This window comes from Amblyomma mixtum, chromosome 1 (genome assembly GCF_055824585.1).
Source record: "Amblyomma mixtum isolate Tamu chromosome 1, ASM5582458v1, whole genome shotgun sequence".
Taxonomy (NCBI): domain Eukaryota; kingdom Metazoa; phylum Arthropoda; class Arachnida; order Ixodida; family Ixodidae; genus Amblyomma; species Amblyomma mixtum.
In genome coordinates this window covers 139,491,587-139,508,789 of record NC_143012.1, presented here as the reverse complement: position 1 = coordinate 139,508,789, position 17,203 = coordinate 139,491,587, and the positions used below count along the sequence as shown (strand labels likewise).

General features: G+C 43.6%; 1 protein-coding gene across 1 annotated transcript in view; it reads left to right on the top strand.

The window, feature by feature from the left end:
* LOC149367732 (CD9 antigen-like) overlaps positions 1 to 16,652 on the top strand; it is a 39,235-nt gene extending 22,583 nt beyond the window's left edge. The window contains exons 4-7 of the mRNA XM_089557314.1: positions 870 to 965; positions 3,766 to 3,867; positions 5,750 to 5,833; positions 14,901 to 16,652. Coding sequence (XP_089413440.1) covers positions 870 to 965; positions 3,766 to 3,867; positions 5,750 to 5,833; positions 14,901 to 14,960 — 342 coding nt within the window. The 3' untranslated portion in view covers positions 14,961 to 16,652. The remainder of the gene's footprint in view (positions 1 to 869; positions 966 to 3,765; positions 3,868 to 5,749; positions 5,834 to 14,900) is intronic.
* The last annotated feature ends 551 nt before the right edge of the window (positions 16,653 to 17,203 follow it).

The following is a 17,203-nucleotide window of genomic DNA, read 5'->3' as shown; positions in this document are numbered from 1 at the left end:
CTGCCTTCTATTCCCAATAGAAAAGAAGCGCTGGGCCACTTTTCGTTGAAGCTACCATGCCAGAATAAACAAATAAATAATAAATAAATTTACTCTGCCGGAATCATCAGCGCACTGACTGAAAGTTGCGAGGGATAGCTGTTGGGAATAAAAGCTACAAAAGAAGAAGAATGATGCAGTGTGAGGAAGACGGAGTAGCCTATACCCTATTACTACTCCTTTTCCTCTAAAACTGCTAATCTTTCCAACAGTTCACCGCCTGTGTCTTGGCCACTCCCCCGTAGTGGGTATGTGCCATTTTACTTGAGGCCAACCAACCAACCAAGACGGTGGTGGCAGCGGTTCGGCACAAGCTAAGAGTGAATGAAAGAAGTTAGCAACGACCAACGAAAGTGTTTGCAGTCGTTTGAAAATTAGCCAAGCAGTCTTTAGTGTGGTCAACCGCATCCTAGTGACTTCAAACCTTGTTTCAGAGGGATGATTTCGGTCGACTGGTGCTCTTGAACCTCTTGTAATGATTGTTGTTCATGACACAACCTAATTATAGGAAACGTTAGAGCAGTAAGTTTTAGAAGCGAGAGGCGAAACTACGGGTACTGACCGGACGTCTAATTTACATCGTTGTGTTAAGCTCTACACACACGAACGACCTCCTGTGCTTCAAGGCTCTTGACCGTTTGAAATCGTCACTGTGATGTTGAATGGATTGTTTGCTCAATGAATAAATACAGACCAGCCTTGCATGGACGCGGAATTCGTGCGCATGATATTGGTAATATATTCGGCGAAAGATTTGTTACAGATGAGCAAGACGTGCAACGTTTCATTTTTTTTTCTTCTTGTTCATTCGATTCCTTCCGCTTTCCCAGTTGCAACACCACCTTGCAGTGGCAATCGAAGAAAAGCTCGACACTATCGTCGACGACTCAAAGGCTCGACGCTTCATGGATCTCATGCAAGTTCACGTAAGTTTTCTAAAGCGCTTCTTTTTCGCCTGTTTTTAATTTTAAAATTTTAATCAAAGATTGGGCTCATGTGAATTTTTAAGAAATGAGCTTTTGTAGCATCGAGTACCACTTCTTTGCAAATTCCTTCCGTTCATTTGTGTCCCAGTCGGGATTCTATAACTGCACTATAACTGCACTCGTCCACAGACAGACACAGTTTGCCTGGCTAGGCTGAATTAGAAGGAAGCCTCTTTATACGCTAATGGTGTAGCGCAGGACAAGAAACGAATTGCACTTTTAAATAGTAGGGCTTTGTTCCCAAGTTATTTTCAGAAAAAAAAACGCAGGATGGTTACGAGTGCGTAACGCGAATGTTTGAGCATCAGCTGTGGCGTGACAGCAAAGAGGCCGGGCACCGAACAAGGATATGCCTGCGCCCATTCTTGTCCAACTGTGTGGTTCGAACCAACCGTCTCCCACATACATGTATTGTTATCCGAGCTTTGGTTCCCATAATCTTGCTCTATCTTCATTTATTTTGTCTTCTTCACTTGTTTCTGCAAAATATTCAATGTGTGCTGTGCATTGCCTCTGCTTAATGATAATTTCCCGCTTTTATCATTAGAGTATCATCTTCTTTTTCTTGCCGTATCCGTGGCTGAAGTAGCTCATTTATTTTTCTGATCAAGTTTGTTTGTTTCGATGCATACCGAGCCAAGATTGCTTTCACAGCGGGGAATTGATCGTAATACGTAGATGAACGCAATGAGAGCGGCAAAATGAGCTTTGGGCAGCTTCGAGCCTGATGAAAATGACAACGCAAGCTGTTTGGATAAAATAGCATATCCATCATTCTCGGACAAAAATTTTTAAAATTGGAAAATTGTAAATTACGGTTATGGAAATATTGAAGGTAATGGTCCATTCTTCTGATATTTAGCAAAATCTTTCTTTTACAGTGTTTCCATTGATCGCTTCGAACAGTAAACACTGCCATAGAAAACCAGTGAGGAACGCTTTTGACGGTACTAAAAACATTAATAGAAAAAATGCAAGTCTGGCGTCGGGTTATCTACTGAGATATTAATTGTTGTAGTGAAACCTTATATGAAAAAACTGCGTTCATAAAAGGTTTCCCACTAAAAAATGTTTTTGTCCAGAATTGTTGGGCATGGCAGTTCATCTCGATCAGAACACCTTGCGCTCACAACGAAGAAACTGTTACGGGAGATGTTTTTATTTCGCTGTGGTCTGAGCTAGAACGAAATCGTAAAATGAGTTTGTTTTCGGTGCACACGCTCTTATTCAGGGCGTTGGCCGACGCCAGTTGATGCTTGTAGAGGGCGCGATAGGAGTTATGACCAGAGGCAGAAGTACCTTCAGAAATGACAGCGTCTTTGATTACACTAACACTCATTCAGTTTCTGTGTTTGCACATTTCGTCCATCCGTTCGCAGAAAGGCACATCGCCTGATAACACTCACTCACATGTGTAGCAGTAAAGAGCAGTGATGTTCTAGCAAGAGTTCACTGGATTCGTGACCGCATAGGCAGCAGGACAGCTTATCCAAGTTTTCAAGGAGTCTTTATCAGAAGACGACCAGGAACAATAAGACAGACTAGAATATTTCACAGGGTTCTATAGGAGGTGCCGCAAGAGAAGCGAGACAAGAGTGGAACTGCAGATTGGGCTAGTTGCTATTGATTAGTAAGCATACTCCATTCCGTGCAGTCATATAACTCACGCGTATCACGAATTAGCCTGCAAGCTTTTTGCCATTTTTCAACTGATGCCCATCTTTCCTGGACATCAGCAACTAGAGTCCACTTTTCGCCACAAGAAGAGAACACCGCGTACCTCAACCGGGATATTTTAATTTTCGATATAATGATAAAATTACACCAAATACAGAAATTCTAACTTAGAGGAAACTGGCAAGTCCTAAGTGATTCTGCGCGCGCGAACACGGTGATCATCATGACCGACTCTTCCTCCTCTCTGCAAAATCTCTCCATAAAATGCTTCCTGCGCTCACACCAATTAGTTCCGATCGACAGCCAAACAAAATTCACGGGATGTACCGAAAATTCTGAATTCCCGCGGTGATCACGAATGATCAGCGCCACGCGGTACATGGTGGCAGCCACTCGACCTAGAAGAATTTGCGCAGATTTCCTGGGCTTGTATCAACTCACCCTAGGATTATGACGATGAGAAGAACGATGATGATGCAGCTGGCTTTCTCATTTTCATTTCGGCGTCCTGCATTGCTCGCGAGAGAATGCGAGACTAATAACTGCTTTTCCATGTATGAAAACATTACATTTATTGACCACCTGCAGTTTACCATGCAATCATCTTCTAGCCATTGCTGGTGAAGACAGAAAGCTAGGTGGACGGATGAGATTAAGAAGCTTGCAGGGACAGGGTTAGTTGGATATGGCAGAGGCCTTTGCCCTGCCACGGACGTAGTCATGCTGCTGCTGATGCTGATGATGCTGGGGAAAGGCATTTGTAACCCAACTACCACGAGGGCTCGGCAAATCACGGCAGTGGACGGCTGTGGCCAAATCGTCACAAGGTACCCATGTGGGCTCGTTGGTGTACATCAGACATAACTGGTGACCTAGGTTGGCCGTTTCTCGATTAAACTTCAGTTGCTAGTCCAGCGTTGTCCTGTGTTCGTCTCGTGGTGTCTCGTCCTTTCGCTGGTGAAGTTATGTCTGCCAAATCGTGACTTTCAGGGAAGGGAAACCGATCGTATGTACAACAGCTCGAAGGGGCCTATGCCACGTAACATCACCTTACTCCTCGCAGTTGGAGTGCTGTGGCGCCATCTCGAAGCACGACTACGAGGTCCGTGACCTGACCATACCTCAGTCGTGCAGCAGCTCCAGGACGAACAACATCTTCATATACGTGAGTGCACAACTTGCATAAACAACGACCACCACCTCCGACTCAGAGAATAGATCGGTTGCGCCCATGCAAGTATTGGATCAGCTTCTAAAACCAGGAATGGTGTTAGATAGCGATTCACAAGAAGATATTCGTTTCGGCATTAAGCAAGTTCTAATCCATAAATAAAACGTGACATAAATATTTACTGTGGGAGCACCTGCTCTTCCATTCAGTCATGCAGCTCACTGCGCATACCGAATGATCTCCCCGTAGGCTGAGAGAATATGAACTGTGGCGTTCTGAGCATTACCTTTTTTCCGCAATCACAATAAAATTGGTGGTTAAATGGTAAACCCTCCGCTAAAAATAAATAATGGAATTTCACTCGAGTTTTTCGTGTCTCTATTGCATCCTTTATTGCTGTAGTTAAAAATCACTTATATTTCATTTCACCGCAGCAATGAAAGGAAAACGTACTAGAATTCGCGAAATGCCCCATTCGAACCTTTGAGCAGAACAGCTTTTTCTATACTGAAGTGCCAAACGAAAGTGCGCGTTATGATGACTGAAGTGAAACTTTAATAAACAGAAAAAGAGCGAAACGAGAGACAGGAGGCTAAGAAGTGCAACCCTACCCAGAGTATATGGTCTTTTCCGATCGAGTATATGGTCTTTCCGCCGCTAACGTCGTAACTCCATCTCTCGGGAGCTGGTCCTGCCTTTGCGCTAGGTCAATTCCGCCATCTTGAGGGCTGTGCACAGTTTCTAGACCGTATGAACGTGCGCCACCGTCAGACGAGAGAAGCTTGTGCCACGTAAAAAAGAAAAATCGGCGAAAAGTATTGGCCGTGCATTCGGCATTTCCTGTTGTAACGAAGGGATGAAGCCTTACGCTGCGAATGCTGTCAGTGACGCAACAGTCTGTAGTACAGGATTAAATTCCTGCTGAAAATTTGCGGCTTAGAGCAGGTCATGAGAATTATAACTTGACGCTCCTTAAATCTGGAGCGGAGAGACACCCGTGCCCTTTCCCTGAGAGTGCTTTTCTCAGAAATCAGCCCCGTAGCACACATGGAGTGCAAGGCTATTTTTATTCTTCCAAAGCAGCTGCTCGGCTCTTCATAGAGTGTGGTTTAAAAAGGCGTAAATTCATGAGGAATTTGTCAAGGGACACCTGCTACTTGAAGCAGGTAATTCTTCCAGTTGGTGTCTTCACATTTTCAAAGCTAAGCAAGTTAGTTGAATTGCCGAGAGTCAGAGGCTTTTGGAGTTCGGAGATCTGGATGTTTCGGTGAAGCCATCCAGTAATTTTTAAATATAGACTTTCTGAAGTAGGAAGGTGAGTTTTGTGCATAGTATCGCAGGTGTTGGTGAACATTAAAAAATAAGTGAAGAATGTCAGCCGGTAACCTGGTAAATAAATTTGTAATGGGTAAGTACTTAACTGTTGTCATTATGTGCGTGGTTGCAATTAGAAATCTGCAGCTGGCGGTATACCGTATAGGTATATGAATTTTTACAATTTCGAAAATACGATTGCGCAAAAAGCAGTAGCAAAGAGAAGAGCGGCAAGTCATGTCGCAAATGCTTTGCAAGTTTTTCAATTTGAGGAGAGTTGAGGCCAAAAGAGCTAAAACTATTTCATTCCTAACAGAGAAGGCCGTATGAGAAGGTCGAACTGCTTAGAACGAACGTGGCAGCGCAAGTTGTTACTCTCCATTCCAAAGCAACCTTTAGCTCCGCGCTCGAACGACTGACTAAACTATGGTGATAAGCCACAAACCTCAGCAAATTTGTTAGTCACGTTCACGGATCTCTATCACTTAATTTATTGTTAAGAAAAAATGACAATGCAAGCAGTGATCAAAAATTGTGTGATGCTTCGATAAATCTTTTTCAGGGATGTAGCGAGAACCTGCGGGTTCTGCTGGAGCGGACAGGAGCCGTGGTTGGGGGCTTGGGTCTCGCCCTCGGGTTTGTTCAGGTAAGAGTTGTTTGAGTTTTCCAGAATGTGCTTGAATGGAACTGTGTAGACCGCTGAGACAGAGATAGAAACATAAAATAAAGGAACTCGAGCAGCGAGGCTACTCTGGCAAAATTCCCGTTCGACTGCCCTCCCGTGCATTGTAAAAGCTGAATGCTGTGCTTGCGTGCCCTTGTGGATATGCTTAGTGGGTGATCCGTGCAGAGCGTCCTGAAAGGCGTGTGGCTTATACGAGGCAACTATTACAATAAAAATTCAGCGAAGGTGTCAAGGTAGAGCTTTCACCTCGCCTAGAGGGTCGCGGTTCGAATGTCCATGCCGCGTGATTCTCTGCCGGATAAAAAATCCACGTGTCGATGGAACTACATAACCAAGCCAGGGGTGCAGCCAAATCCCGGTGACCACAGCTGACAACGAACTCCCTCACCAGAATAGGATTTGGCCATCATGGCATAGTAACTGGCCACCACCTCCGATATTAATGCACCAAATAAACCCGGCCCTCAGTCCCCACCCGCTGCAAAGCAACCGACCAAGACGCTGCTGAGATCAGGGACGCAACGCTAAGCATCTCTGGATTCGGGCAAGCCGCCATTGGGAAATGAACCTGGCAACTTTTAACGCTAGAATCTTATCCAGTGAGGCTGGTCTAGCACTTCTGTTCAAGGAACCAGCGAGTATTAAATGAGATGTAATCGGACTTCGTTTAGGAGGACAGATGAGGCGTATACAGTACTAAGGGGCGGGCACGTACGGGGCTATCGTGGATTAGCGGGCAGTCGAGAACTAGGTGTGGGCTTCCTCATCAGTCGGGATGCAACTGGCAGCATACAGGAGTTCTATAGTATTGACGAGAGAGTGGGAGGTATCGTAATTACTCTTTATAAGAGGTACAGACAGAAGGTGGTACAGGCCTACACGCCTACATCCAGCCATGATGGCCAAATCGTTGAAACCTTCTATGAGGGCGTGCGATCAGCAATGATTAAATTAAAAGTGTGGTACACTGTACTGATGGGGGAATTCAATGCCAATGTAGAAAGGAAGCAGGCTGAAGACAGGGCGGTAGGTGGCTATGGCATGGGCTCCAGGAATAGCAGGGGGAAGTTATTCGCAGAGTTCGCAGGGAGAAATAATTCACGGATCATGAATCCTTTCTTCTGCAAAGTAGGGAACAGGAAGTGGACGAGGAAGAGCCTCAATGGTGAGACTAAAAATGAAATTCACTTCATACTGTGCGCTCACCCTGGCATCGTAGAGGATGTGGAAGTCCTCGGAAAGGTCCGTTGTAGCGACCACAGGATAGTGCAAGATAGTATTAGTACGTGTTAGGATATTATTGTCTCGATTTACCATAGCCTTGAAGAAGGAGCAGAAGAAACTAGTGAGGCAGAAGCCCATCAAAGAGTTAGCGATAAGAGGTAAGGTAGAGTAATTCAGGATATCGCTTCAGAACAGACATTCGGCTTTAAGCGAGGACACTGACCTTATCGCTCAAGCTCGCAGCTATCATTACGGAGTGCGCAGTGTAAGTAGGCGGCCGGGTGGTACGACATGATACCGGCAGGCTATCTCAGGAGACGAAAGATCTCATTAAGAAAAGCAAAATCATGAAGGATTCTAATCCTACAGAATGAATAGTACTGGCAGAGCTATCAAAGTTAAATAAGCCCAAGGTAGCCGACATATTGAAGTATAATATGGAGAGAATCCAGCATGCTTTTAAGAATGGAGGCATTCTAGAAGCCATGATAAGGAAACTGGGCATACGCAAAAACAAATGTATGCGTTAAGAGAGAAAGATGGCAAAGTCATTAGCATTATGAATAAGATAGTTACAGTAGCCGAATAATTCCATACAAATATATATGCAGTAGACAATCATGCCCAACAGTTATGGACAAATCGCAAAGTGAACAAGGGACGGAAAACATCAGAGTGCTTGCCAACGTTTCGACAAGAGAACTTGTCTTCGCCCAGACGAGGACAAGTCCTCTTGTCTTCTCTTGTCTACTTGTCTGAACAAGATCACCCTTGTTCACTTTGTGATTATCACGAACCATCTGACTAACCTCTCTCTACTACGAATTTTGGACAAAGGCATTTTTGAACGGGAAAGAGCCATTTTTTCTTCTATTGCAAGGTTTCTGCATAACACTCAACGTATCCGCATCACTAACCAGCACATATGAAATTGAGAACTTTAAATCCGCATTACAAAGTTTCTTTTCATAGCTGGTGCTCATATTATCATCATGGCTTTCATAATTGGCGTTCATATTCGAATTATGGCTGTTTTTTTTATTAGGAACTGTATTCCCTGTTTTATATTTGTTTCCATTGTCATATTTTTCTGTATTTATCAACACCGTTTCCTATTTCGAAATAGACCGTTTGTACCTTTGTTCTTTTTCATTCTTTTTGTGTGCTTACTGTTGTTTTTGTACTGTTTTTACAGAGATTGTGTGTATTTTTTACTAATAACTTTTTGTGTAGAATGTGTATGCCTCTGCATCCGCCCCTCCTCTCTATAATGTACCTTTGTACCTTGAGGGTATAATAAATAAATAAATATCTCGTCAGCAGGCTTGCATTTGTATGCTGTTAACATTTTCGCTATCGTAAAAAGCGTTCCCCATTGGTTTTATATGGCAGTTTTAAATGCTCGATGCGCACGATAGAAACACTATAAAATAAATATTTTCCTACATATTGGAAGAATGGACCATGACTCTCAATATTTCTATACAAATACCTTACAGTTTTCTAGTATTAAAAATTTTTATCGAATCATGTTGGACATGACTCAGGATGTTAATAAGAAAGGCAGAAGCGCACAGAAATGGTACACTCCGCCTCTAACGAAAGAGGAAGTATGAAAACCTTAGGTGCAATGAAATGGGGGCTAGCAGCTGGTGAGGATCAGATAACAGCAGATCTCTTGAAGGATGGAGCGGAGATTATGCTAGAAAAACTAGCCGCCCTGTATACGCAATGCCTTATGACCGCAAGTGTACCGGAAGCTTGGAAGAACGCTATAATCTTAACACTGAAGAAAAGACACGTCGAGGAGTTGAAAAATTAGACCGGTAAACTTATTGTCTGTTGCCTATAAGGTATTTACTAAGGTAATCGCTAATAGAGCCAGGACAATCTTAGACTAAATCAACAAAATGATGAGGGAGGCTTTTGTAAAGGCTACTCAACAATAGACCATATTCACACTACCAATCAGATGATAGAGAAATGTTTAGTATATATATCCAACTTCTATATATTGCCACTGTAGATTACGACCAAGCATTTCACACATTCAAAACATCGGCAGTCATGCAGGCGTTGCAGAATCAGGCTGTAGAAGATCAGTAGTTAAAAATACTGAACGATATCTATAACAGCTGCAGAGCCACAAGGGTCCTCCATAAAGTCACCATTAAAATTCCAACAAGGAAGGGTATCAGGCAGGGAGACAAGATATCACCAATGCTATTCATGGCCTGTTTACAGGAGGTATTCAGAGGCCCGGATTGGGAAAAGTTGAGGATAAGAGTTAATGGAGAATACCTTAGTAATCTGGGACTCGCTGATGACGTTGCCTTGCTTAATTACACAGCAGATGAGTTACAAAGCATAATGAATGACTTAGACGAGCTGAGCAATTCAATTCAATTTACCTTTATTTTCAACATTTCACAATGTTGACGGTCTCCCAGGCAAAAAGCTGTAGTAACAGCTTGACGAGGCCTGGAAGCCGGCGGCAGGCAACAGTGACAGCAGTACAAAAAAATTATATACAAGATATCAATTGCTATCACATTTTATTACAGATTTACAAAAATAAAAGGTGAAGTAGATGAATCAAAAAAGATATTGAGATGTTATACAAAAGCCAGGGTTAACATGCACATAAAACTGAAAAAAAAAGCGATAATTCCACATATGAGAGGTTAAACTACCATGTGTATGTTTTTATTCTACACGCTACCATTTTACGCCAGAAACAGCAAACACGGGTCACTCCAGAAACATTGAACGCAAAATCTTACACGTTATTTCAGCGTCATTAAAACTAGATAGACTGATCTTATTTAGTAACACTGGCACTGTATAGCTTAATGACTGGAGAAGGTAATTAGTTCGGTGGTGTGGAATCAACCATTCTTCAGGGGCACGTGTTTTCGAAATATTACAGAGCAACGTTGCACCTCATAGTCAGAGAAGGAATTCTTTATACATTTCGTTAGCAAAATCAAAGTGGTAGAGGAGGCGGTAATTATAAAGAGACTCGATATTAATGACATGATGCTGACGAAATAGCGCGGCTGAAGGAAGTAAATATGGCACATTGTTTATGCAACGCATCGCTTTTTTTTCTAGACGCAGAAATGTACTGACTTTTTTTTGTAGTCGTTCCCCATACTAGTGTGCAATAGCTAAGGTGTGAACGGAAGAGTTCGGGGTAAACTTGTAGTCTAATGGACATCGGAAAGAGATCACGGGTTCGAAATGAGGCACCTACAGCAGATGAGAGTTTTTTAGCCATTCGCTCAACATGAATGTCCCATGTCATCTGACTAGAGAATACGACACCGAGTATTTTATGTTCTTTCACGATATCTATTTCATGAGGTCCAAATTTTAGATCACGACTAGAGGCGAAGCGTTTATTTTTAGGCGCAAGTTAAATTGCTTTTGTTTTTTTTTCATTTATTTTTAAGCTGTTTGTTTCGGACCAATTCAGTACTTTTGAGAACGCATTATTTGTCATTTTAAACAAATCAACTTCATTAGTTGAGCTAAAGAACAAGCTTGAATCATCCGCATATAATACAAATACGACATTATCATAAGTAGACATAAGGTCATTTACATAGACATTAAATAAAAACGGCCCAAGAATGGCAAGACAACCGATGGTCATTAAGACTAACGGACTGGATTCCAAGATAAGGCAAGCGTAACAGAGGGCTACAGGAAGTTAGGTGGGTAGGTGTGATTTAAAAAAATATCAGGGATAGGGTGGCCGCAGCCTGCGCAATAATATTTAATTGGAGAGGTATGGGACCTTTTCCCTGCAGCGGACGTAGTAAGGCTGATGTTGATGAACCGACATAAGGGAGTATAATATGGAGAGAATCAAGCATGCTCTAAAGAACGAAGGTAGTCTGAAAGCATTGACTAGGAAAAGGGGCATATGTACAAATCAAATGTATGCTCTATGTGATTTGTGGGGCACAAGGCGGAGCAGGGCAATGTTTTCACCACTGTGGATAACATAGCTATTGTAGCCGTGGAGTTCTTCGTAGATCTATTGGCCGCGAGATCGAGCAGAGTCTGCACCTTGCGGTGCTGCGGCGAACCAGTGTGGACGCGTGCTTGCGTCGTGTACTACTAGTCAGCAGTGTTGACGTAAGCGCGCACGGCAGATTTTCCTCGTGACTATTGTTTGCTTCGCGGTTTCAGTGCACTCCCATTTACTTGTCCGCCTCTTCAGCTGCAATGTAGAAATAATTTTTATATCTTGTACGTAATGCTGGACCATGACATCCTCCGGCGGTCTTCGGCACTTCAGGTTATTTAGCGGGCGGCGCTTTATCACAGCGGCGATGGCTTTACGTCCCGTCAATGCAACTGAATGCAACCGCCAAGCGATTATATATTCCCGTCAGCAGTTTGAATGGCACAGAGAGAAATATCTCCAAAGCCTATTCCGCTTTTCGTCGGTTTTGCTGTCACCTTGGCGTGCAAAACCTTGTCAAACAGCTTCCCTTATGCTCCCTGGGGGTCGATGACTGTAGAATTCCTTCACCAATATTTAAAAAGGTTACCGCTAATAGATTGAAGACAACCATAGACTTGAATCAGCCCAAAGCACCAGGCAGGCGTTCGTAAATTTTACTCGAGAATAGACCATATTCACATTATCAATAAGATGAGAGAGAAATGCGCAGATAATAACCATTCCCCATGTGTAGCTTTTATAGATGACGAAAAAGTATTGGACTCAGTCGAAACAACAACCTTGCAGGCATCGCAGAACTAGAATATAGCAGAGCCTTATGTAAAAATACTGGAGGACGCTTGTAGCAGCTGCACAGCCACCATAGCCCTTCATGAAGAAAGTAATAAAATCCAACTAAGACAGCACTTTGTCAGAGAAGCACGATCTCTTCAGGTTTTTCGCCTCTCGGTTACAGGAGGTATTGAGAGACCTTTGTTGGGAACAGTTGGGGATAAGAGTTTATTGGAATACTTCGGTAATTTACGATTCGCTGATGAAATTGCCTAGCTAAGTAACTCAGGGGACTTCAGCTCATCCTTAAAGGAATGACTTTAGTCTCTACTTTACATTCATAGATCCCTGGAAGTCCTCATAGCCCTATTAGTGCAGTGGTGCAGCGGTTAGGCGATGCCCTGCGATGGCAGCTGCTGCTGCCTCTGGGGGCTTGCGCGACCCAGGTCGCCATTCATGAGCAATCTCTCACGACCAATCCTTAAATTAACTGCCACCTGCTTCGGTGGTTAGTTTTCTCAAAATCCGCTGGGAAAGTTGTGATGACGCTGCAACGTTAGCTGGCCAAGGTAGCCCACCTAGGTTGATTCTCCGGGGATTTTTCGCTCACAACGTTGACGGTGGCGCCGATTTTTCTGCAGAACGGGAACCTTAACGCCAACGCGTTAAAAGAAGTTTACGATAGATAGCGCAAAGGTAGAAGTTTTAAAATAATACATAACCGCAGACTCGGACCACGAGAGTGAAATAACTGAATGAATAAGAATAGGCTTGGACGTAACAGCCTACTTTAAAAACAACCACATAGGGACGAAAACACCTAAGACGCAGACTAATGCTGCATTCACAACTGATTTATTTCAGCAATGCTCCGCCGCGCATGCGCACAAAATACACAAGGAAAGAAAAGAGGAAAAGCACGTGACAACGGCAACTTACAACATTTTTCTTCGTGGATACATATTATCTTTTGGCAGAGAAAAGGTCGTATTCTGATGTGTACAAATGAATCGAAGTATAGTTTACGCAGTTATCACCCGTTTTCTTTATACGGTAAGCTTCCTGTAGTCACGTGCAGTTTGGTCTTTTCGTTTGCTAGAATCCTTGCACTATCAAAATGAGGTGAAAATTCACTGCAAGACGCGCAATGGTGAACCAAGCTCACATCTTTGTTATATTCAAAATTTCGTCCGAGCTCCGGTCGTTGACGCGCCTGCCAGTTTTGCCGACATAGGCTTTTCCGCACGACAGCGGAATCTCGTACAGCACTGCTGATTGGCACTGTACATAGAGCTTCCCATGCTTTTCTTCGCGTCTAGCTTTGGTGGTCTCCTTGCTGGAGATACGAGGGCATAGTCGGCCGAGTTTTACCGGAGCCGGAAAAACGAGCGGCACCCCGAAGCCGTTCGTTTTCCTCGTGTTATGCGAATCTTTGGGGAGGTAGGGGGCAACTTACGGTCGCAAGGTCCGCTCATCTTTCCTCGTCTTCAGGGTCGTAGATGGTCTTCTTTACTTTCTTCAGGAAGGTCTCGGCAACAGCCTTCGCGACCGACCGAGGGTAGCCTGAATCGAACATTCTTGCCAATTGGCTATCGAAGCTGGCCTGCATTTCGTGTTCGCACGATTTCTCACGTGCTGCTTCGAGGCACAAGTTCAGAGTGCTTCTTTTAATTATTTTTGAATGTGCTGAATCATAAGGCCACATATCAGCCAGACAGGTCAGTGCTACAATGAAAGAGTGAGGCAGCACAAGATTGCTGTAAGAAATGGCTATGGCAGCCACATGGCCACTCACTGCAAAAGCTGCAAATGCCGTCCCGGTTTTGAGAACACCAAATTCATTGCAAGGTGAAAAGACAGATTAGAGCGTGAGATAACAGAAGCCTATTACATCAAGCAGAGGGCGATATCTGCATAAGCAAGCCATCTGTGTCGCTGTCAGATGAAGAGATTAGGTTTCTTAGTGGGTCTTTGTCTAGAAGAGTACGGTGAGGGGCTAGTTGTTCTCATAGGGTCTTTGTCAGCGTTATAATAATTGCTTTGGTCCGTGTGGCACGTGTGTCTTTGTTAAATCACCCCTTGTATCTGGTTTGTCTTTATCTTTTTGCATGCATTGTGGTTATTAAGTGGTTTTTCTGTGAATAAACTCAGTTGGAAGTTGGCGCCAGTCCTGTCTTGTGTGTTTTGTCTCCGTTTTTTAGCGCCAGTACGCCTTTTGCGTAAACATGTCATGATCAATGAAGTTCGCCATCCGTGGCATCAATTACCTTTAATCGCCAGTGCACCGACGCGGCTAATTAAGTACTGTTGCGTTCAAAAAGTTTCTGAGCTTTTCGGCAATAATTCTCTGGGGTAGTAATGAAGTCTTGATAAGGACGGTCGCAGTTGTTTTTGCCAAACACAATTATCGATTGGACCCAAAAGACGCGGGTTCGATCCCGGCCGCGGCGGCTAGAATTTCTTTGGAGGAGAACTTCTAGAGGCCCGTGTACTGTGCGATGTCAGTGCACGCTAAAGAACCCCAGGTGGTCGAAATTTCCGGAGCCCTCCACTACGGCGTCTCTCATAGCCTTAGTCGCTTTGGGACGTTAAACCCCATAAAACCAAACCAAACAATTATCGATTGGAGCCTGCTGCCTAATGATGTAATGGTGGCGCCTGATTTCGAACACACTATTTCAAGCCTTATTCATTGATGTTCTTGTTTTTTGAAGATGTTTGTCAATTCACTGAGGGCCCTATACTACTGCGTGTAGTGTTTTATATGTATTTCCATATTTGTTCTTGTTCTTCTTCCAGCTATTGTACTCTTATATTTTTAAGTTTTTGTTGATGCTCCTAGTGATTATTCGTTGCTGCATTACCTGAGGTATTCATACAAAGTGAACAAGGGAGGGAAAGCCATTTGTGACCTCCGTGTATCTGGATCCCTACTACAAAGCTACCTTACTGGTGGTGATGTAGATGTGCCGAAGAAATGAATGGAGGAGCAGCTTGGCATGCGTTCGGAAGTACTAAACATTATTTTTTCTCTTGCCTTTTTTTGCTTTACAGATCATCGTCATGATCATCTCCCTCTGCCTGTTCTGCACAATTCGACAAGACTCGAAGTAATGGCTTCAAGTGCCATTGGCTGTGACGGATGCTGCACTTACGGCATCAAAAGAACAAATGAAATTTTGGTATAGCATGAAAACAGGGAAGATATCTTTTGGAGCACATTTTGATAGCCTGCTGACTTCGCAAGCGCTGTTGTCAACTGAGATAGGAAATGACCGAAGACCAGGCACTGAAAGGCGCCAGCATACGAGTAGTTGTGTCTCCCCCCCCCCCCCCCCCCCCCCCCCCCCCCGGCTTGTTCTCGGAAGGCGCCTACCCCGTTAATATTCCTGTGTACTGTACGTGCTGTATCGGGTATCAGGAGTAACATGAAGTGTCATCTTGCTTCCAGACATCTTTGTACATTTCACATTTATCACTTATTCACTTGCTACAAATTGTTCCTCGCGACATATGGCTTATATCTGCACTTTTCAAGCTTCAAGTCACTCCACAAAAAATCTGTTCAAACTTTTGTCTTCACTCTGACAACGCTGAAATCTATGACTTTGATACATATATAGACATTTATTAAAGTCATTCTTTAGAGCACCAGGTTGTTGTTCCCAGAAACAACGAGGCAGACGCCTAATACACACCACTCCTGTTATTACGGTGGATTTACGTGGGTAACAATCTTGCGGCAATGCCTGGCCATCTAGAATGCCCACATATATTGTATATGTCTGTTCTATGTATATCATTGTGAAAGTGCTCGTCCGCCTTCAAGGAAAACGAGTTATTCCACTGGCATGTGGAATTGGGAAAGTGTTTCATAAATCTTCGGAACCTATTCACGCTCATTTTTACCTCAACAGCACAACCCGCAAAGCTGCACGCGTGTTATGCAACAGCTTTACACCGCATACCAAATTTTTGAGCTATTGACTGAATTACTATTATCCAGTAGTGTGACGTCGTACCATTTAAGTGAGCATTACTAAATTTACTAATACGTCCTGTCGTGTAGACACGAGGGAGCTATGTAAGCTCCAAAGCTTTTAATGAACAGCGTCTTGCATATACACGATGTACTTGTGCTTAGTGTTTTTTGTTTTTTTTTGGTAAATTGAGAGGTTGCTCCCTTCATCTGCCATTTCCAGTTTTGTCAGATTGTGTTTGTATTAGTCGCATTACATGGTAAAAGACTGCACTATCTGGCCAACATTTTGTCTACGCGGCGGTTATCTTCAACGTAAATTTATTTAAAAGCCATCCTAGCTGAGGCGTCCGGTATGCCGGGAGGGAAAGGTCAGTGACTGAATTTTCTCTCACTAGTTGCGTTTAAATAGAAATAAGTAAAAGAGAGAGGCTTGAAGTACTCGTGTGAGTTATAAGATTAGAGGCAGATACAACGCGCGTTAAAAATTTGGGCAGACTACTGAGCATACCATTGGTTCGTTCACTTGATGCATCGAACATGTGAAATATCTCACGAGCGTACTCCTATTGCATGCTTCACACATGCGTTAGGAATGCAATGTGGCCTGCGCTGTCCCCCTTTCCACCCACCCACACACTTACGCCTGTTCTCTCAAAGTCGAAGGCGCCCTTGCCCACCTACATGTATTGACCTGGGGTGGAATACTGCCACTGTTTCCGGGCATTCACTTTCTAAGAATGCTGTGTATCAATCCGCGCAGGCGTGGCCAGTGTAGACGCTGTAAACCCTTTGTGCGTGAATAAAGGTTTTCGTGTTTCTGTGAAGCACTAGTGCCCGTGTCTTCGCAAATGCACGGCTGGGGACAAAAATTTCCGGGACGTGTGAGCCTTGTGTGACACACAATGCGCACTGTGTGTCTTCTGTGTGTCTTCATTCTCGTCCGTTGTCCGCCAGCGTTGTGTTTCAAAAGAATGCTCTACCAACTCGCCCAGCATCATGCGTTACCATTAGCCAGTAGCTCGAGATCACACTTGTGCGAGTGAATGTGAGGCTGAAGAGCTATAATTCGCGCTATTTAAATCAGGTTATCGCTGAAAAACATGCCACCTAAGCACCTAAAAAACTTTTCGCGCGTCCTGGAGAATTTTATCCACGTTAACACTTTCAGGACTTACAATCGTCAGAGTTGTGAAGCCTCGTTTACCCCTCCTGTTAAAGTACACACACTCAGTTTTTATTCTGTGTACTCTACAGAATGTAGAATAAATAAACCTGCGCAAAAAAAAATAATAAACGTTGAATCAGGACGAGACGAAAACTTAATCTGTGCCTGCAATATTCTCAAGAAAATTTGAGGTATCTTCGCTGTGATGTG